The sequence below is a fragment of the Aythya fuligula genome, chromosome 1, assembly GCF_009819795.1.
Source record: "Aythya fuligula isolate bAytFul2 chromosome 1, bAytFul2.pri, whole genome shotgun sequence".
Taxonomy (NCBI): domain Eukaryota; kingdom Metazoa; phylum Chordata; class Aves; order Anseriformes; family Anatidae; genus Aythya; species Aythya fuligula.
Window position 1 is genome coordinate 178,046,054 of NC_045559.1, and position 21,449 is coordinate 178,067,502.

At 41.3% G+C, this 21,449-nt stretch overlaps 1 protein-coding gene across 2 annotated transcripts in view; it reads left to right on the forward strand.

Moving 5' to 3' along the window:
• Nucleotides 1-20,906, forward strand: part of RB1 (RB transcriptional corepressor 1) — an 80,940-nt gene extending 60,034 nt beyond the window's left edge. For both annotated transcript variants that reach the window (XM_032199423.1, XM_032199414.1), the window contains 10 exons: nucleotides 12,585-12,703; nucleotides 13,194-13,339; nucleotides 14,021-14,166; nucleotides 14,871-14,975; nucleotides 15,944-16,057; nucleotides 16,146-16,312; nucleotides 16,752-16,782; nucleotides 17,122-17,264; nucleotides 17,687-17,736; nucleotides 18,941-20,906. In XM_032199423.1, the coding sequence (XP_032055314.1) occupies nucleotides 12,585-12,703; nucleotides 13,194-13,339; nucleotides 14,021-14,166; nucleotides 14,871-14,975; nucleotides 15,944-16,057; nucleotides 16,146-16,312; nucleotides 16,752-16,782; nucleotides 17,122-17,264; nucleotides 17,687-17,736; nucleotides 18,941-19,014 (1,095 nt within the window). In that variant the 3' untranslated portion in view covers nucleotides 19,015-20,906. The remainder of the gene's footprint in view (nucleotides 1-12,584; nucleotides 12,704-13,193; nucleotides 13,340-14,020; nucleotides 14,167-14,870; nucleotides 14,976-15,943; nucleotides 16,058-16,145; nucleotides 16,313-16,751; nucleotides 16,783-17,121; nucleotides 17,265-17,686; nucleotides 17,737-18,940) is intronic.
• Nucleotides 20,907-21,449: the final 543 nt, after the last annotated feature.

Here is a 21,449-nt window from a genome sequence, read left to right on the forward strand (position 1 = left end):
CCTAAAGGGGGACTGCAGGAAAGCTGGGGAGGGACTTTGTCCGGGGGTATAGGGATAGGACAAGGGGGAATGGCTTTAAACTAAATGAGGGAAGATTTAGATTAGATGTTAGGAGGAAATTCTTCCCTCAGAGGGTGGTGAGGCCCTGGCACAGGCTGCCCAGAGAAGCTGTGGCTGCCCCATCCGTGGAGGTGCTCAAGGCCAGGCTGGATGGGGCTTTGGGCAACCTGGGCTGGTGGGAGGTGTCCCTGCCCATGGCAGGGGGCTGGGACTGGGTGGGCTTTAAGGTCCCTTCCAACCCATGATATTCTATGAATCTCTGCATATTTTAGCATAAGACACTTTGGATTCCATCATTTCTTGGCAATACTCACGCGTTTGACAATATTGGCTATCTTTTTCTGTCTCAAATGTAATAAAAGCTAGTGTAGATATACTGATGTTAGAATCGTTTCTGTTATGGGTATCTGCATGTATACGTAACAGAGGAAGCCAACTGATGCTGTAGATCAGTGAAATTGCCCTCAAGATGAGGTGGGGAGAGTGAAGCAATAACCAGATAGAAATCTGGGTGGCAAACTCTGTAATATCCACTTCAGAATTAGCTGTAAAACTTTCAAAGAGCGCAGCAGAAAAAATACCAAGCAAAGGTCAAAATACGAAATTTGCAGAATCACTAAAAAGTGTGAAATGGGAGCAACCTCAAAGAGTACAGATACCAGTGTGTCTTCCGAGGTTTTGTTTCAGATCTGTTCAGACAAGTTATTGAGAAGTTTGGGGACGTTTTGATGATTTTGACACTGTTCTGTATTGTATTGAGAAAATGGAATTTCTTATTTTCAGATTGGGAGGAATGTGTCCTCAATGACGACTGACTAATAATAGCATCATAGAGCAGTTTGGGTTGGAAGAGACCTATGAAGGTCATCTAGTCCAACCCAAGGAGTTTTTAAAATGTTAATCTGATTTCCTGTGCCCTACTCCCTACCTCCATTTTACCCTATTTTATCTGATTGTTAACCAACTGCTTGCAAGGCAGCAGCGTTTGCTCATTCTGCAATGGTAGTCACAGAAGTAAAGGTTCAAAGTAAGACCAAAAGCCATCCTAAGGGATGGGTTATGCCCAGAATGTTGTTACTCTCTACTGTAAGATAGTTTTGCTACAAATGTAATTTTTTCTCCTCATTTTCATGTGTAATTTTTTGCAGATGGAGATACTTTCTAGGAGCGGTCATTAAATCTGTTGCATAAAACAGTATTCGTGCTTGTGTTGCTGTATTTTGACATGAAACACGACATCAGGTTGCTTTTGGAACTCCAATTTCTTTGCCTTCTTTTTCTACTTAAACTCTAAGAAGTTTAGCACTTGCAATACTTTTTGCTCTTCAGGATCGTACAGCAGTCTGTTCCTACAGGTTTCAGAAGATGTAACTCTTCCCAGCTAATGCTCCTTTTTCTACAGGATTAATCTTTCTGTATTTGCAGCTCTAGACATCCACATTCTCAGCAGATTATTTGTTGTCTACAGTTTTGTTCAATTCATAATTCCTCAAATCCTTGGCTCTGTTAAAAGATACTGTCCTGCTTTTAAAAGCTGCTGGCCACAAAGTTTCCCAGCACGCTTACTGCTTTACCTGGCTTAAGGGAGTTATTGGTGATGTGTTGTGCCTAAATCTGTCCAGCTAAGGAAAAACTGGAAAGAAAATGAGACTTGAAACTGAATTACTGGCTTTAAGCAAAGATCTGAAAGATGCCACATTGTTGGTACCTGAAGAAAATCCGTGTTAAATGTTTTTTCATGAAAAAGATGCGCATTGCCAGTTGGGCTTTGAGCAGCTAGTCAAAGTTAGAGGCTTCAGTATGATGATTTTTTGGGAATGCCTCATCCAAGGGCAGAGCTGATGCGCTGTGATATGCCTCCCAGCACAGGCTGTGAGGAAAAGGAGGTAACAGGCTCACTCTCAGGCTGAAGTTGCACGTTATCATCAGCATGTCCTTATGCTGGCTTATTTTCATCCATGTTTAATGCTGCTTTGTAATCACCTCGGAGTATTCTGCTGGATCGAAGAAGATCAGAGAAGTGAGGGGAAAGTCGTGTCTACACTTGTACTCAGACAAGTAATTCCTGGAACTGCTGCTCGGGGTTAATTGTTCTGGGAACAGTGACTGTGCGAGTCAGGCAGAAATGAAACGGCCAGGAAGAGCAAGCTTACCAGGGTATGGTACTGGTAACGATCTCGTCGTCACTAGAGTAATTACAGAATTTCATTCTCCTTACAGAAATGGGCACTTTGTGACCCCAAAATAATGAAGAAAGGAAGTGCTTGAGTGCTGTTTTGCTCCTGAGGGCAATAATTTTTCATGTATAATAATTGTAGAAATATCGTGTTCTTAGGACTTGGCACGCTGTCGGTTAATGTGATGGTCCTTTAAAGCATCTCTTCTCGACTTCCTTTCCTAAAAATGTCTTCACACCCTGCAGTGTTCTTACTGCTTGAGGTTGTTGATACAATTCTCAACCTCAAGATTTTTGGCAGGACGTTTTGGTGCTGACTGATGATGCATCACCATTTCCGACAGCCCAACGGCTCACATTGGGTGGGTTTTAGTTTATGAATTGTAGATAAATTCTTGTGCTGAGTGTTGGGGGGGGGGAACTGGTAGGAGCTCGGCTTGTCCTTGAGACATTTGGCTTTTGCTTAAAAAAAAAACAACCCTTGACAAGTAAGGTGTGTCCAAGAATTAGTCACACCGAAGCCTGGCTACAACGGAGAGCTAGGCAATAAACATGCTGATGACTTCAGCTAAGGTTGTTTCTGTAGCAGCTCTGCCAGTTCAGACCAAAGATCCATCTGGAAGAGGCTTGTGGGGAAAAGTATGTGCAGGACTAGGCTACGGTGTCACTTACATTGATGATGTTCAGCAGAACCATAAAGATGCAGAGCCATTAAGGTTGGAAAAGCCCTCCAAGATCATCAGCTCCAACCATCCCCTACCACCAGTGTCACCACTAACCCACGTCCCCAAGCACCACGTCCAACCTTTCCTAGAACACCCCCAGGGACGGTGACTCCACCACCTCCCTGGGCAACCCGTCCCAGTGCCTGACTGCTCTTTCTAAGCAGAAATGGCTCCTCATTTCCTGCCATGGGCCACTACTGTACTGGCACAACGGTAGCTTTTACTACTTTCCTAATAATTCTTTATGCTTTGACTTCTGGGCATTGAGTTGGCGCTTTCAGAATTACACCAACTCTGAATATCTCATAGAATAATAGTGATTACGCAGCCCGAGTGAATGTAAAGTTAGGGTAATTTTTGTTCATTATTTTTGTTTTTATCGTCAAGTACCATGGCAACTTCATCATCCTGTCACTGAAAATCGTGAGATCTTTTTGCAGTGTGCTTGGTTCACCTAAGACTGAGCATTTTGTGCTACTAGTAGCAGCCTTTCCTTCCTGATCCTGCCACCTTTTCCCCATCATTAACGAAAGGTGGGTGCAGCAGGAGGGCAGGAGGTGCTCCAGGCAGGCAGCAGCAGTTCCCCTGCGGCCTGTGGAGAGGCCCCTGGTGGAGCAGGCTGTCCCCCTGCAGCCCATGGGTCCCACATGGAGCAGATCTCCACGCTGCAGCCCCCCCATGGGTGGAGGAGCCCCCGGTGGAGCAGGTGGATGTGGCCTGGAGGAGGCTGCGGCCCATGGAGAGCCCCCGCAGGAGCAGGCCCCGGGCCGGAGCTGCAGCCCGTGGAGAGGAGCCCCCGCAGGAGCAGGGGGCTGGGGGTGCCAGAACCCCGTGGGAGGGACGGAGGGACCCCACGGGGAGCAGGGGCAGGGAGGGACCGTGAAGGAGCAGCAGAGACGAAGCGTCAGGGACTGACCACAGCCCCATTCCCCCGTGCCTCTCAGGGGGAGGAGGTGGAATAGAGTGGATGGGGATGAAGGTGTTTTTGTTTCTTTCCTTTGTTTCTTACTTTTCTAGCTTATTAGTAATAGGCAATAAATTTTGCTGGCTACCTACTTTGAGTCTGTTTTGCCTGTCATGGTAATTGTTGAGCGATCTCCCCATCCTTATCTCAGCCTTACAGACCTTTGCATTGTATTTTCTCCCCCTTTCCTTTTTGAGGAGGGGGGGTGAGAGAGCACCTGTGGTGGAGCTTGGATGCCCACCCAAGTAAATCCACTGCACCAGGACCCCCTCTGGCTGCAGGAGCACCCTGCTCACGGCTGGCTTCCACTACTTTAGAGGAGAAATCCTGAGATTTGTGAGGCATAACTTCCCTTTCTCTACATTGGTACTGCCACTGAAAGATGCTGTCTCGTGTCATCCTACAGCTGCTCATTTCTGTCTCTTCATGTGACCAGATGCAGACACCAGCACTGCCATAAAGGTGTCATAAATAGGAGAGCACCTCAGAGTGTACAACTAAGGCATCCCCTGCCCAAAATTAAGAAAAAACAGCAGAACAGAAAAAAAAAAAAAAAAAAAAAAAAAAAAAAGCAGTTCCTGGTCCACTTCTCCATTCAGCCGCTCAACTCTGCTTGCACGAGACAGGTTGGGGATAGTTGGAAGGACAGAGCAGGTTGATGGAGGGGTTTGGGACTGGGTTTTGCTGCAATACTGGCTTATGATGGCTTAGAGCATTGTGTAGTTAAGGCTTTAATGTGCTGAATATTGAAAGGCTTGCTAGGTAACTAATGATTTATTTATTTTTTTAATAAAGAGGGGCACAAGTTGGGTGCGTGTTGAGCAGAAAAGCTGCTGAAGAAAGCCACACAGGAGCCTACAGCAAGCCATGTTAGCAGCAGTCTTCCCTGGGTTTTTCTGAGTGGTTTGAACCAAATGGTCAAATAAAGACACAGTTCTGTGTGGAGGCTGTTTTTCCAAACTCCTTTCAAAGCAATTCTTACAAAAGTTAGTTTCACCGCCTTGGCAAACAGGAATGGTCTTGATGCCCATGGTTTAATTTTTTTTCTTCAATATTCATCTGCTGATTGGTTTGCAGAGGTACAAAGCAATCGCTGTGTCAGTAGTTTTCATATTTGTAGAGTATTATCATCTGTCTGTGTAGTATTTTTTACACATACCAATAGCATTAGTCATTCTTCACACAACAGGTCTGTCATCTTTACGGTTAACATTTAAAAACCAAAGGAAAGAAAGGTTGCTAGAAGATTGCTTGAGTCCTGTTTCACTTTTTAAATTAAGCTTGACTTTATTTCTACTTTGAAAGCATCTGTCAGCCCCGATACCTAATCCTGCCTTTCAATTGTTCATCTTGCTGTGGTACACTTGTTGAAGTTTTACATCTTTCTCCCACCTTTCTTCTAATTTCTAGGGAAGATGCATGTGTGGTGGTCTCCCGGAAGATGTCACATGCATCCTTCTTCATTTCTAGGAATCGTATCTTGGTGATGCTCTTACATCCTGTAGTGAGGTGGCCCCATGGACATTTACTGGTTCATACAAAGTCATTTTCTGAAGAACAATTTTGAAAGTGGAGAGGAACTATAAAGATAATGGGTTTACTGCCTTATTTAAAGCAACACTAATTTAAGACGCATATCCTGGCTTGTGGTGACCTGGCTTTCCTTCTCTAACTGAAGATATCTCAGCTTATTTTTCATTGGGCCTTCAGCTAGCTCTTTATGTGAAATAACAGTTTCTCCCTTCAGAGATACTTGATTTCATATTAATACATATGCTAGAGACTATCTACAGCAGGATCAACATTTCCATGAGGGGTTCAAAGTATCAGACCAGAGAATAGTTGCTCTTTCTGTGGTGCGGTATCTAATTTATTTATTTATTTATTTATTTAGTGAGAATCTGGGACAAGAGAGAACTGGACTTGAAAGTTCCTAGTAGGGTTTGGGCTAGGACACCCACATTCAGATCAGCTGTTCATGTGCTTTCTGTCAAGGACTTCAAATAATTGGAGTTTGGCTGATTTGCAAATGCTATCAGCGTGTGCTTGTCACCTTCTTGGTAGTTTATGACTTTCCAAGTCTTTTGTGTGAGGAGGAAATGCCTGTTAAAATAGAGCTCTCAAATGACCAGGACTAATTAACATTGTTTTTTCTCTCTTTTTTCCTCTGTCCGTTTTGCATTTAGATAAAAGGAGATTATCGCAGAGCTTGATGATGACATTCTGTTCTGTAAGCCAGTGTTGTACTAGCCGTAAGTTAGAAGGACTTGTATTAAACATAGTTGTTCTAAGGAGTTAAAAGCAGATCTGACAATATTCTTAGATGAATTACACCGTTAACACTGCAGTTGTTAATGTTATCTTAATAAATTTTGTAATAACAAGCCCTAATAGGAGCATAATTTATATAAACAGCTTATGTAGTAGGAGATGTGTACATATAAATGAAATTAAAACAGTCCTTAATCTCGCATTTTTTCCATGGCAATACTCTTGAAATGTAGACTGAAGTATATTTTGGTGTGGCAGATCTGAATTACTCCAAAATTCTGAATACCAGTTGTTGTGCAATATTTCTGAACATGCAGTTGCAAACCAAATTCAGCTTTCTAAGCATGTAATTCAGTCCCGGACAGGAGGAATGGAAGTCGATAGCTGCCATCTGGTCCTTGTCCTTTCATTCCAAGGTTGTCAATTCTAAATTAGCTTTATTCTGCTGTGCAAAAAACACATCTACCTTTTAGCATATTATGAAGAAAAACATTTATTAATGTTATGCGTCATATCGATTGACTCAGTAATTTGTGGTGGTGTTAATTATCCAAAAAACGAGAAACCCCACATTGCTAGGCATTGAGATGCACAATTTAGTGATAAACGTTGTATTAAAATATATAATGGGCAGCAAATAACTGAAAACTGATTAGAAAATTACTGTAAAGAAGGGAAGCATGAAGCGGTGGAAAATAAAGAGAAAAGCAAATCTTAAAATATTGTAAACTGCTAATTAACACTGCCTGAGAGGAAAGCTGCTCGGGGACTTCCTTTATAATCAGTGGGCTACACCCAAACCCCAGGGTAGCTATTGTCTGTATTTAAGGCTTTAAGTCCTTCATTTAATCTTCTCATGGAAACCAAAGTCCCGTTAAACATGGAGCTGGGACAGAGCTGATATAAAGACCAGGAAGCTGGGAAGCACCCGTGTGTCCTGTATTTCATCATAGCCAAATAAAGATTAGCCAGCAAGAAATTCAGCCTACTTTGTTCAGAAAAGGAGCTTGCAGACTTGAGAAAAACGACTGCAAGTGCTTGCAGTGCAGGTATTGTTGCAGGGAAACATCCTGCAGAGGTTTCCTGAACTAACCCCCGCCTAATGCAGTTTGGTTTTGCAGAGTTATAGTTGATGTGAGAGGGGACTGAGTCAAATTTCTGTCTTGTTCTTGGTTCTGCTGCCAATGGCCATTTGACCCTGAGAAGCTGAGTCAAACGACTGACTTCTTACTTATTTCTCCCTTTTCGCACCACTAAAATAGGACTTGGCTAGCTACCGCGTGGAAGTCCCAAAGGAAAAGCAGCATCCCGTTATTTTTATTAGTAAAATTTATTCCATGGCTGCATTTAGCATTAAGGTAAAAATTGCGCAAAGCTCCTTTCACGTGAAAGGAATGCATTGGAGGTGACCTGTTGACCTGAAGTGCTGCTTAAAAGCTTAGAAAAGCAATATAAAATTTGTAAAAGATAGTGTGAATAATGTCACTTCAGAAACGAGTTACTGATTAACGGTCCTGCTAGATAAAGCTGGACCTGGGGGTTAAAGTTCTTTTTTTTGACTCTTACTTAGGGGACTGGTAATGGTCTGGTTATTGACATCATATTTTGTTCATTCAAGTGAGAGGTAGATTGTTGAATACCAAATAGTGTGGCTGAAGCTGAACAGAGTTAGCACTGATAAGCTCTGGGTAATTTCTGGCCTTGGAAAATGACTGCAAGCTGCAGAATGCACTCAAGATTCACTAAATACAAGTATTTTTCATGTTTATTTATATATAAAAGAGGCAGGGTTATAATTAAGACCTTGATAGCTGATTTATTTTGTAGGGTGGAGGATAGATGCATTTGCAGAAACTCACCTCGGTGTATTTCAACATTGTCTCTGTTTTTTGTGAGGCACTGGTTTTGTCAGTGCAGTTAGTACCTACTTTTCATTTGCCATGTGTGGCTGTGCATGTGGAAAGCCATGAGTAATAGTGGTGGATGGCTCTGGGAGAAGAGCACAGATGGTTTACCTAAAGTGCTTTCAACCATAAAGTGGAAATTGCAACTGTCAGGATGCTCACCTTCCATTTCACCAGGTCTAAAAATCAAATAACCTTGGCCTGCCTCCTGAAGCCCCATTACTAGCCAAGTTTCTGCAGTCAGGTCACGGGTGACTGTGCTTTGCCCAAGGTAACCCATTGAGTCAATGTTTTAATACATCCCACCGTTGCTCATGCCAGCCAGCCTCTGCTGCTGGAAGCCAGCAGGGATGTGACAACCACTCATTTCTGGTCACACATTTTATTTATTTATTACCACTGGGTCAATGAGAATTTTGGGAAGCCAGGAGATGTACTGGGTTTGCTGTATCCTACGACTCTGTCTCTATAAGTAGATTTTTCAATGCAACGAATATCTTCTTTCTTACTGTACTTCATCTACCTGATGGAAAGCAGCACTTCTCATATAAATTCCCATGGGGTAAAGTTTCATGTGCAAATCAGCTGATTCAACAGGTTGTTTCCAGTAAATGTGGGAGATCTTGTACTCCCTGTTTTCTGCTCTTTCCTACTTTGATGCCAACCTTAGTTGCTGCCTTGGCTGTTCTTAATTCTTGCTTTAGCTTTGTTTGCTTGATTCTGAGCTGATTCAACCTAAACCATTTTTTTTTTTCTTTATGTTAAATTTTTGCTATTTTAGTGCATCAGATTGACTTTCATTGAGATTGAATGAATGTTAATGCTAGTAAATAGGAGTAAAGAGAGAGGGAAAATGATTTAAAAATTGGCAGATCTCTTTCATAGGTAGCAAGCTGCCATGTCTCCTCTCATTCTGTCATTATCAGAGACCTTTAATGACTTCTTCATTTCTAACTCTGGTGATGGGGCCTGGGATACCCTGAGTTGGAAGATTGTGACTGTGGGAATGATGAACTCAGCCAGCTCTGAATTTCTATGGTATTTGCTGCTCCAGCTGGATGCATATAAGTCTATGGGGCCCAATGGGATTTATCCCAGGGTATTTAGAGCTGGCTGATCTCACTAAGAGACCTCTCTCAATTAGTGTCAGCAGTCTTGGGAATGTCGGGAGGTCCCAGTTGGCTTGAAGCTGCCAAATGTCATCCCAGTTTTCAAGAAGAGTAAGAAAGAAGACCCTGGTAATTACAGGCCTGTTGGTTTCACTTCGGTGTCTGGTGAGATTATGCAGAAGGTTATTCTGGGAGTTACTGAAAAACTCTTGGAAGACAGCACAGTCACTGGTCACATCCGACACAGGTTCACGAGGGGAAAGTCCTGCTTAACAAACTTAATTTCCTTCTATAACAAAGACGACCTTTTATGGTCCTTTTAGACCACCTAGTTGACCAAGGGAAGCCAGTAGATGTAATCCTTGTGGATTTCAGCAAAACTTTTGATACTGTCTTTCGCAGTATCCTTCTGCACAAAATGTCCAGCACACAGCTAGAGAAGTGTGTGATGCGATGGGTGAGCAGTTCTCTGACAGATCTGGACCAAAGGGTTGTACTATATGTGGTTACACCAGGCCAGCAGCCAGTCCCTGGTTGGGTTCCTGAACTCATTCTGGGGCCAGTTCTCTTCAATGTTTTTATAAATGACCCGGGTGCAGGACTGGAATGCATACTAAGCAAGTTTGCAGATGATACTAAATTAGGAGGAGCTGCTGACTCCCTGAGGGTAGAGAGGCCTTGCAGAGATCTTGGCAAATCAGCGGGCTGGGCAATCACCAGCCACATGAAGGTTAACAAGCGCTGGGTTCTGCAGCTGGGACGGGACAACCCTGGGTGCCACAGGGTAAGGAGGGCACAAAGCTGTCAGTGCCCAAAGGAGCGGCTGAGGTCCCTGGGTTTGCTCAGCCCCGAGCAGAGCAGGCTGAGGGGAGGCCTCATGGCGGCCTGCAGCTCCCTCACGAGGGGAGGGGAGCGGAGGGGCAGGCGCTGAGCTCTGCTCTCTGGGGACAGCGACAGGACCCGAGGGAACGGCATGGAGCTGGGACAGGGGAGGGTCAGGCTGGGGGTTAGGGAAAGGGTCTGCACCCAGAGGGTGGGCGGGCACTGGGACAGGCTCCCCAGGGCAGTGGTCGTCATGGCACCAAGCCTGCTGGCATTCCAGAAGTGTTTGGACAGTGCTCTCAGGCACATGGTCTGATTTTTGGGTGGTCCTTTGTGGAGCCAAGGATTGGACGTGATGATCCTTTTGGGTCCTTTCCAACTCAGGATATTCTATGATTCTGCAATTAAATGATGTGATTAATAAAACCACACTGTTTAGTGAAAACTGGAGCAGGGTTGAGAAGAGGACCCAGAACTTCTGGTCCCAAGTGCTAACTTCAAAAACTGTGACTTCTGTTTCTATTTCTTGACCTCTTCCTCACCCTATATCAATTCCCTTTTCTTCTACTTATGTTTATTTAAAAAAATGCTTTCCACTCATTGTAGTTAAAACGTTAAACAAATGAAGTGGGATTTACTCTTAGTCAAGGAATCGAGAAATGTTTTCAGAATGAATTAGTGATTGCTCTAGGAAAAAAACCTGGATTCTTCAGAGCGTAGTGAGATGCTGTTGGGAATAATAAAAAAGAGCAGGGCCAAATGGCCAGAAGAATAAGAAATGGAGGTCATGTCTGCATTTTCATCAAGGGCAGCACCGAAAGAGACAAGTGAGAAAGCACGTGCATTCCTAAATACAAGGAAGGGTGATGCAAGCCAGTCCAAGATCTGGTTGAGAAATGATGGAGAAATAACTGTGTGGTTATGAGTCAGTAACTGATGTTTTTCTGTTATGGATGGAACTGCTTCAGTATTGCCAAAATCCTAATGTAAAGATTACACAATGTGAAGAATTGTAAATCTCGAGCCGCTCTCATCTTGTTGCTCTGAGTTTGTAGTTGTCACACTTCAGAAAGAAAGTGCTCTTTTAGAAATAAGACTAAAAGGAGGTCTTAATGCTGGTTTTAATACTATTAAAACCAGTAAGAATCACCGTCAGCTTGCTTAACGGCATGCTATGTTCCTATTTGTTATTGTACAGGTTTGTCATTGTCATGATATTTTGTTAGTAATACATGCATTTGTAGGATCAGTCAGGCCTTGGACAGTCAGATGACGTTTTATGTATGAAGTGTTGACTTGACTGATTTTTTGGCTTTTAGGAGACCATTTGGAGGAAAAAGCTGAATTTCTGTTTCTACCCTGTCTTTACTAACACTGCTTTCAGCTCTAAGTGGGCAGCTGGTTTTCTGTAAGATGTTGTTCAGTTGCTTCTGGACTTCAGATGCTACTTTCTTGGCAGGCAACATTCAGCTCAAGGATGAGAGTCCTGATTAAAAAAAGTGTAAAAAACAGAAGCCAGCAACCCTGTGTTTTCAAAATTAGGTTTAAATTCAATGCCAAATTATTTTCCCGTGAAGACTTGCTGTCTCAGCAGAATTCTGCCCTGTACGTGACACACAAATGGCAAAAGCCTGAGATTCTGTTCCTGCACGAGTGCTGTTTGTTACTGTTGTCAGCAGTAGTACTAACGTTACTTTGACCAGAACCATCTACATTCCACTTACATCCTCTCTTCATTGCTTCCTTAATTCAATGTCTTAGTAGGTTCGAGCTTATTCCAGCTGCCTTGCCTAAAGTCCAGATAACTGACTGAAAATCCAAATGTGTGGACTTTTTTTTCCCCCTCAAGTTAAATATGTCCTTTAAGGTCAAATTGTTGTTTTGGAGTTTCTCTCCATCAGCATGGTTACCTATTGAAAGCTGGGTAATGTTGGAGATAAGCTACCAAAGCAGGATCAGGTCACTTTACATGTGTTTAAGATCCCAGCTGGGCGTAAGGGCAGAAATTTAATGCTTGCAGAGTGATATAGCCCTTGCCAAAAGTCGCCCTAGGAAAATCACATCCAAAAATGGTATTGCAGAGATCTGCATAGTCCCTGGTGCAATGAGATGAGTCCTGATTGTGTTTTGTATGTTATCTATCACGTGTAAAATATTAGGCAGACATTGTAGCAGCAGTAGTCCCTTTCTTTCATCAGTTATCTTCTAGTCACCCATGTGTTTTTTGACAACGCAACCTTTTGTCTTCATATTTGATGTGCCATTTACTTTTCTCTTCAGGAACGGCTTTTTAATAGGGATCAATAAGAGACTTTAGAATACGACAGCTGTGTCTGAACTCTGCAATTGACTTGTATCTATTGGACAGAAAAAAAAATGTTTGATGTATTTTAATAGTTAAAATTGGTTGATATTAGCAGACAAAGCATGAGTGTTTTGAAGGATTTGAAAGCATTAATTAAAGGAGCATATTTTGGGGGTCATTTTAGGAAGGAATACAATCTGTCCAATGACTCTTCTCAGTGTAATGTATTGCTACTGTGATTTTTCTAGGATTCACCTCTGTTTGATCTTATCAAGCAGTCGAAAGAGCGAGAAGGTCAGACTGATCAGCCTGAGCCCGCCTCCACTCTAAATGTGCCTCTCCAACATAACCACACTGCAGCAGACCTGTAAGTGACGTGCACGCTTGGTGTCTAGTGAAATGTACAGCTAATATCTCCCTTAATATTTAAATCCAAGCCCCATCGAACTTGTAATTGCAAACTGTTACCTTACTTGTCCAGGAATAAACAAGTCCCCTTATCAGTAAAATGGTTCTGACTTTAGGTTAGTTGGGTTTTGGGTGTAGGTTAGTTAGCAGAGTGAGTGGATGGGTACGGGTTCGGTGAGAGGAGGGGAAGGAGGAGAGAAAGATGATGCAGGTCCTCTGTGCTATCACTAACACATTTCTCTTGCTCCTTGGAGCTGTAGTAAGAAGGAATGCAGATCAGTATTTAATCAATAATTTGAATTTTTATTTCTGATATGGGAATAACTGGTTATAGTACCAATTCATTTAGTCTCATAGGGGGAGAGGGAAAAGTCTGTCCAAGTATTATTCCTTTTAAATTATTCCTTTATCATGTGATGTTAAGTGCTTAATAGAAGTTGAATCTCCAGGTATCTTTCTCCTGTGAGATCTCCTAAGAAGAAAGCATCTGGACACCCTCACAGTGCTACTTCCAATCCGGATGCTCAGCCAGCTGCAAGCTCTCAATCACAGAAACCACAAAAATCTACCTCCCTCTCTCTGTTCTACAAAAAAGGTTTGTAGCTTCTGTACTTCCCGAAGTTACAAAGTTACATCTGGTCATTTATCCTTTTCTGGTTTTGGAGCTCAACATTCTGAAGAGGTAATGATAGAAATATGTAGCAAAAGGCCATACAAACCCTTAACGGAACTGCTATAGAAAGAAATTGTAAAATGGTGCCAGCGGGTTAACGAGTGCACTCTACAGACTAAGTTTCAGCTGAAAGCTTATCTACTATTTGTAAGAATGACCACATTGGCTTCAATGAAGGGTTTGTCTATCATGATATCCCTTTTCCAGCGGTGACCATAAATAAGTGTCACAGAAAGCTTAAGAAATAGGCAAGCTTATGTGATACTTCCCCTGAATGCTTTTCTAAGCTTTGACTTTTTCCAGCTTGGGGGTTTTCCTGAGCTTTCTGTGATATATCTGCTTAATAACTCTCAGTAGGTTCATTTTCCAAATGCTTGTCCAGACCTTTTGAATCGACACAGACATGTGCAGTATGGTACAGTGTGGACTTCCATGTGTCCACTTCCATTTCTTCTGAACCTAACTAGTTGGTTTGATAGCTCATAGTTCTTACAGTGGGAGATGGTAAACACTTAATTGCTGTCCATCCTCCATCATGTTCCTCTTATTTTGTATACCCCTATTACTACCATTTCAGTTTATTTTTCTTTTTTATCCCTCAAGTGTATCTACTGGCCTATAATCGATTACATACCCTGTTCTTTCGGCTTCTCTCTGAACATCCTGACCTGGAACCCTTGATCTGGACCCTCTTCCAGCACACACTGCAAAATGAATACGAGCTTATGAGAGACAGACACTTGGACCAGGTAACGCTAAAAAAAAAAAGAGTTTCAAAAGGCTTTCCTGCACAAAATGCTCCTTATGCATTCTTTAACTGCTAAAAATTATGATCTGAGCTTTTATTTCCCTATTGATCACTCATAGCAGAAATTAAGCACTTAGTGAAGTCTATTTTTGATCTTCTCAGGTTTGTTTCTAAGTACCTTGAAATACTCAAAATACCATTTATGGCTATTTTCAAAATAATGAACAGAGAGCAAATTTACTATTAATTTGTGTAAGAAAATATTGGTTTTCTTTGGGAAGACAAAATATTTGACTAATCCTTGTTTTGCTATTGAACCCTAAAGTTCCAGTCTGTGAAATGGGTTTGAAAAGGTATTGCCAGCTGCAATTAGTTCATTGTCCTACAGAAATGGAGGGAACAGTAGTTGATGTTTTCTGAAAGTTCTTATGAAGGTGAATAGCACGGTGACTTTCAGAGCACAGTCAGTAACAGAAGGCTTCTAAACTGAGCTTTTGCTTTTGTTTATTTAAAGAACAGCCATTAGGAAAGCTTCAAAGTCAGTAGCAAAGCTTCTTTGGCTCTCGCAGAAGCCAGAATTGCTTTCTGTTTTAAAAACATGGTATCACAGAAAAAATAGGATTTCAAAAGTTGAAATGAAAAGGCCAAATTAAAATGCTGCATTTTGAGTTGTTTTTTTATTTTTTTTTCTTGTTTCTTTAATAGATCATGATGTGTTCCATGTATGGCATATGCAAAGTAAAAAATGTGGATCTTAGATTTAAGATAATAGTTTCAGCATACAAGGAGCTTCTCAATACAAACCAAGAGGTATGGAAATTCTTTAATATGATATACAGTATGATAAACACATTTCTTACTTGTTTTTCTCTGTCTAAAATGAAAAACAAGGCATACAAATGTTCATGTTCAGTACAAACTCTCCAAATGCTTAATTTTGTCTTAATTTGGGGGATGAGAAAACTAGCTTTGATACTAAATGTTTCTTTAAACGTCTTGCATGGATAGGTTAGTAGTTCTCAGAAGGCAAACTTCATTCTGCCTTTTCAATTCAAGATACTAAATAGCAGTTTATGGTTCTATTTGGAGACTAGATGGAAGATTCAGATGCAGTACTAACAGGATTTTTCAAAAACAACCCAAGTTGCTTTAGATTTACCTAACTTCCATTGACTGTTGAGGGGAGATAGATTACTTTCTGTAGATATTTCCAATAAAAATGTGGTTATATTTCAAATAGGTAAGTGTAGGGAGGCCTATTAAAGTTACAGGCTCAATTCTAACGTAAAAAATTGCTTCAGTAGAAAAAAAAAACAGTTCTTTGAACTGTAAGCATCCTATTAGTAGCAGAATTTCTCAATGTGTCTTGGCTAAATCCCTGAGCTCTATCTCAAAACCTGAAGAAATATTTTATCCGTGTCAGGTGAGAAATGAAGAGTTTTTCAGCCTTGCAAGGCGATCCTAGTAGCAAAAGTAGCAAAGCCATGTTTTTTAATGACAATTGGATGTGTGAAAGTAAATGGAGCTTAAATTTGGAAAACATTGTTATAGGACTGATTAACTATGTTCACAGTAAAGAAAGGGATGTGCTGCTTAATTAAGGAGGAACCTCTACTGATGTTCATATGTATTTGGAAAAAAACAGTCCGAAATAGTAGTTACAAAGGCTGGTATCTGACACATGCCACAAAGTTTATGAATGGCGTTACGAGTTTGTCAAATGTAATTTTTTTTGCCTTTTTTCTTTTTGTCGTGTATGGCTTTCTCACCCTACGCAGACCTTCAAACGTGTTCTTATCAGGGAAGAACAATATGACTCCATTATAGTCTTCTACAACTTGGTGTTTATGCAGAAACTGAAAACGAACATTTTGCAGTATGCCTCCAACAGGGTAAGGCTGTTAGCTGTGTTCAGTATTGATAATTTAACAGAATGGGAATATATAGACACTAAAACATCATTATTTTATTATTTTATAGCCTCCTACTCTGTCACCTATCCCACACGTCCCTCGCAGCCCTTACCAGTTTTCCACTTCTCCTCGGCGTGTCCCTGCTGGCAATAACATCTACATCTCGCCCTTGAAGAGCCCATACAAATTCTCTGATGGGTTTCAGTCTCCCACAAAGATGACTCCGAGGTCTCGGTATGTTGGTTGCAACCATTTCTTTGAGCCAAGTGAAGTTGTTGGGACTCCAGAGAACTGCACGGTGTAGTTTATCAAGATAATTTGATGAGCAAACATCTGAAGGTTATCTAATTAAGGGATGATCATCAGGTACTCAGCACTGAAGTGTCTTCCTGTTGATAGGGGATGGACTGCTGGGCCTTAGATTCTTTCAGGCCACAGTTTCTAGTTAATTATCTGCATGGGACGATTGGTTTGTCGATTGAGTTTTCGCTGGTCCTAATGGAAACATGAATGATCTGAACACGGCAAAGCACGGGTTGGGTTTGCACTTTTGGCACAGAGAGGAAGAGAGCTCGTTAGTGTCTTATGTGAAGCTGTTTAAATTAATGTCTGTTTTTGTGTCTCGTTCTGGAATGTCACTTAATCTGAAACACTTGTGTTCTTCATTTGGCAGAATTCTGGTGTCAATCGGAGAGTCGTTTGGGGTGAGTTTTACAATTTTTGTCTGATCTGGAATGCGTGTAACTTCGGGAGGAATGAGAGAACCTCCTGCCAGCTGTAGAACCAGCCAGTGTTTCTAATTTAGTATAGTAATTCATGGAATTTGTAAGCACAAGGATTACAGGGAGTGCACTATTAACCTTTTCTCAAATATTCAGACTTTACCTTCTTTCACAATGACTGAAATCAAATGCAAAACATTTTAAAAGCAGAGTTCTTAGGCTGCAGCTTTAGAACTTGCAATATTGTCGTGGATAATCCGGGAAGTTCGAGTAGTTGCAGGATTTATTGGTGATTCTTTCCCTATTTTTGTGTCATTTCAGACTTCTGAAAAGTTCCAAAAAATAAACCAGATGGTGTGCAACAGTGAGAGACAGCTAAAGCGTGGTGCCGAAGTGAGCGACGCTCCAAAGCCACTGAAGAGGCTGCGCTTTGATATAGAAGGGCAAGATGAAGCAGATGGGAGGTAAGAGATTGTTCTTGGACTTCTGGTAAACTGAAACAATTGATGTTTGGTTCTCAGGGCCTTCAGAATGCAGCCCAATGTCTATATATGGTTGTGGAAGTTCAAAAAGTGAGAGCTGGAAGCATAATACTTATTAGGACACTTGGTGTCATCATGGCAAAAACAAGGATTTATTCAGTGCCTGTACATTCGGCATCCTGGTATTTCTGCTGAGTGCTAAATCTAAATCATGCTGTTGTCCTCAGTGTTGAAATCAATCACCTCATGAGTTTATTTTGGAAGAAAAAATAGCATATCTTTGTAAAATAAGGCAATAGCACTGAAATTAATTAATACTGATTACAGTTAGGTTTATCAGGATAAAAAATTAAAAAAATAGATATTTTTTAACGTCTCTTTACTCAAATGCTTTCTGTCTGCAGTAAACACCTACCCCAGGAGTCCAAGTTCCAACAAAAGCTTGCAGAAATGAGTGAGTATTATTTTTTCAGTAACTTGTCAGCAGTGACTGCCTTGCATAAAATAGTTTGTGTCAACTCAGATAAAAACATGGTTCAACACTGATAGCATTTCCGTGCTTGCTCTTTTTATATTTGCTACACCTAATCTTAAAAAATGGAGATGATTAAATGAAAAAAGGCTCTTTTCTATGGCACTATGCTATTTAATATCATCAAATGCTATTGCATGTGAATAAGAAAAGGAGCATGACTTGGTCTTCCTAAATATTAGAATTTTTGAAGTGGAATTAAATGTTTGCCAAGGCTTTCCTGTTTGTTGTAATGACAGATCCTTTACTGAGAGCATGCAGGTAGAAATCAGTAGTAATTGCAACGGCATTAGTTGACCAGAACACCTTTTTAGGCCATTGCAGTATAGTCGAGGAAAATTGTACATAATTTTGTGTGTTGCTTTTATACTTGAATGCCCAAGACTGCTTTTCTTCTACTGCAGATCAACCTTTCTTTCAATTTTTTAAACGTTTTTCAAATAAAATTCAAAATCTAGCTTATGAAATACGAAGCAGCTCCATTTCCACACCTGAGTTTGTATTTTCCACTCCTGACAAGGAGCGCTCTTGGTTTGGCCAGACACTGACTCTCTGGTAGAATCCCCGAGCTGTGCAGCTGAGCGGATTTGCCTGTTAAAAATTCTTCCCTAGGTGGTATTGCTCCTCAGGACAGGGGTGACTGCAGAACCAGGCACCTCTCGTTTATTTTAGGGTAGGGGAAATGCTTCAGTGTTTACCTGTGGCAGAGGTTAAGAGGGGGTGTGCTCTGTTCCATGGCCAGCTGTGTCCATATGTCACTGGGGGAAAAGGGAATTTGCTACGTGGGCTGGGATGTGGGGGTCGCGTAACCCATTCCGTCTATCTGGTGACAAGGCAGAGCCCTACACAGAGCAGTCCATTTGCTCGTCCTAAGGATGAAGACTGATAAAAGTGAGGATACAACAGCCATGAGAACTTCCCTGAAAGGGTGGAATTCTGTAAGGTGGTGAAATAAACTGAGCAAGAATTGCTGAAATAACATTTTGCATTTCTTTTAAAGTGCGGGTTTTGCTACTTAGGCTAGTGTGCTTCTATTCCTTGCATCATTACCAGTTTTTACAATAAATGATCCCATCCAAAATAATTCTGAAGGAAGGAGCCAATTTCATTCTTTCTTCTTTTGTAGCATCCACTCGAACAAGAATGCAGAAGCAGAAACTCAACGATGGAAACGATACCTCAGCCAGTGAAGAAAAGTGAGATTCTTCTCAGGACCAGGGTCTGCGCTGCAGGCCCTCTTAGATTGTTTCTGTTTTACAGCCTTCATTAATTGAGTTGCTTTTTTAGTCGCTTTTTATTCCAAACTGCTAGTTGAAAACATTTGGACTTTTTTATTTTTTAAATATTTTTCATGATACTTTTGCCTTATGATGTAGCATGTATCCGATGTAAGCCACTGAATTTAATTTATATATATTTTTTTGAGGATTTTAAAAACAGACTTGGAAAATGTCTTAGTTTCCTATTGCGACATTACTGATTTAAGCCAGTTCAGTCTCCTTGGATTGAATTTTTCTGTCTAAAGGCGAAATGTTAGCTAGAATGTTTTGAAGTGCACTAATTTTTGTTACTTAGATTTCTTTTTATTATTGGAACTCGAAGCATTATTTGCAAATTTTGAAAATTAGGGGCCAGACACTGCAAAGATTTGACTCTGTATATAACTAGTAGATCAAATTCCCATTAACTTAAGCTGCACAGCAGTCTTGCAGGGTCAGGATCTCACTGCAGAAGTAGAACCAGAAAGCAAAGTGAACTCATTATGTAGCTGTACTACTGAAACCAGTAACCCATACCTCAGATCCAGAATGTTTTGCATTTTTCCTGTCCCAGCCCTCGCTCTGCTCCTTCAGAGGGCACTGCCCATCTGTCCAGTTTGAATTTTACTGAATGTGAATTTCACATTAAATGAGTCCCAGAAACCAAGACTTCTTCCCAGATGCAAAGTACTTGATTTGCTCTTTCATATCTTGGAAAATCTCAATTAAAACAAAAAGCACTACAGGCCTACGTCGCGCCTGGTACACCTCAGTTATCAGTGACGTGGGATTTTCTTGGAGTGATTTCAGATTTTCATCTAACTGTAGCTAAACCCAATAAGTTGAAAAACAGGCTCAAAAGCTATTTCCCACAGCTGAAAGCTGTGTCAGAAGTTGGGTTCCAGGTAAGAGTAGATAGCCTGCTAGCTAAAAGTGCAGCGTGTCTCCCGTTGGCAGCATCTGCACCAACCCAAATTTCGTGGCCCCAAAAAGGCAGAATTTAATAGGCAACTTGTGAACAGTTACAAGTAGCCAAAAAAATTGTTTTTTACAATGTATTTGTAAATTACTGATTTGGATACTGGATTTTTTCTTGCAATGATAAAGGGTTTGCAAAATAGCCAGTTAAGGAAAGCCTCTCTTATTTCCTAGTAGAAATAAGAAGAAATATGAAATGATACTTTTACAGAAGTAAATGAGATCCCACTTTTAAATTACCCATTTTTAAATGAAATGTAGCCTTTGCAGCTACTTAAACTAATACAGTTATAGTAGAAAAGCTGTTCCTTACACAGTGATAACTTAAAACATCTCTGGGTAGCTTATTTAGAAATTGCATAGCTGAACCTAGAGTCCTTACAGTAGTACATTTTAAAGATCAGTTCTGGTGTTGATCAGAAGCTAACCCTAGAGCTACTAAAATGTGCAAACAGCACCCTTGATTTGTCACTGAATTTTGAAATAAAATGGAGTTATTTTTTTAGTCTCAATACGGCTTCAACTTTCTTCCTGAAAGATGTACAGAAGCGTTAAGAGTACCCTACGTTTATTTTTCCACTTTTTGCAGTTTTGCAAGCAGAACGTGTGTTGCTTTGGGGCCGCTATCCCTCAGCTCTGTTACAGCAGTCGAAGTTCCTCGGTGCTCCTTTGGCGAATCCCCCGGGGTAACATTACAGAGCCCAGTACCAAACAGATCTCTTATTTCTTTACTGTGACAATGTATTTTTTTTTGCTCAAACAGACTGAAGGCTTTACATCAAATGTATGATAATATTTTATACAACTAATCAGTTTCTCTCCTTTCAAGATAAATAAAATAGCTTTTCAAAGACGTATAGTTGGTAATTTTATTAGACGAGGAGAGGGCTTTGCATGGCACAGCCCTTGCAGGGGTGCCTGAGGCAGTCCTTGGAGCAGTTCCTGTCTGCACAGAGAAGCTTTTGCACCGCTGCACCGCCCTGCTTTTCACCACCGATTCTCTTCTCAGAACTGCTGAAAATAGCCCAGGATGTCAGAACGGGAGCGTGAGCTGTCATCGCTTCCTCAGCCAGGTGTCCAGCTGCAGGCACTTCAGCCGTGCACGCTTCCTGTCTTTGCCTTGCCAGAGTGGATGGGTGCCGGTGAGTCAGAGCTCTGGGGGGCTATTTACAGAACTGACACGCATGACATAATGCCGAGAGCACACAAGTGCTCTTGCAAACTCGCCAGTCTCTAAAAACATCTTCTTGTGCAGATACACATGCAGAGAAAGGCGTATTGCAGCTAGCAGCTTCTTAGCAGATTTTGAAATCTGCTTCAGAAGCAATTCTTGGTGGTCTGAAGCAGTTTTATTAATCATTTAATCACTGGGGCATTAATTTGAAAGGTGGAAACTGC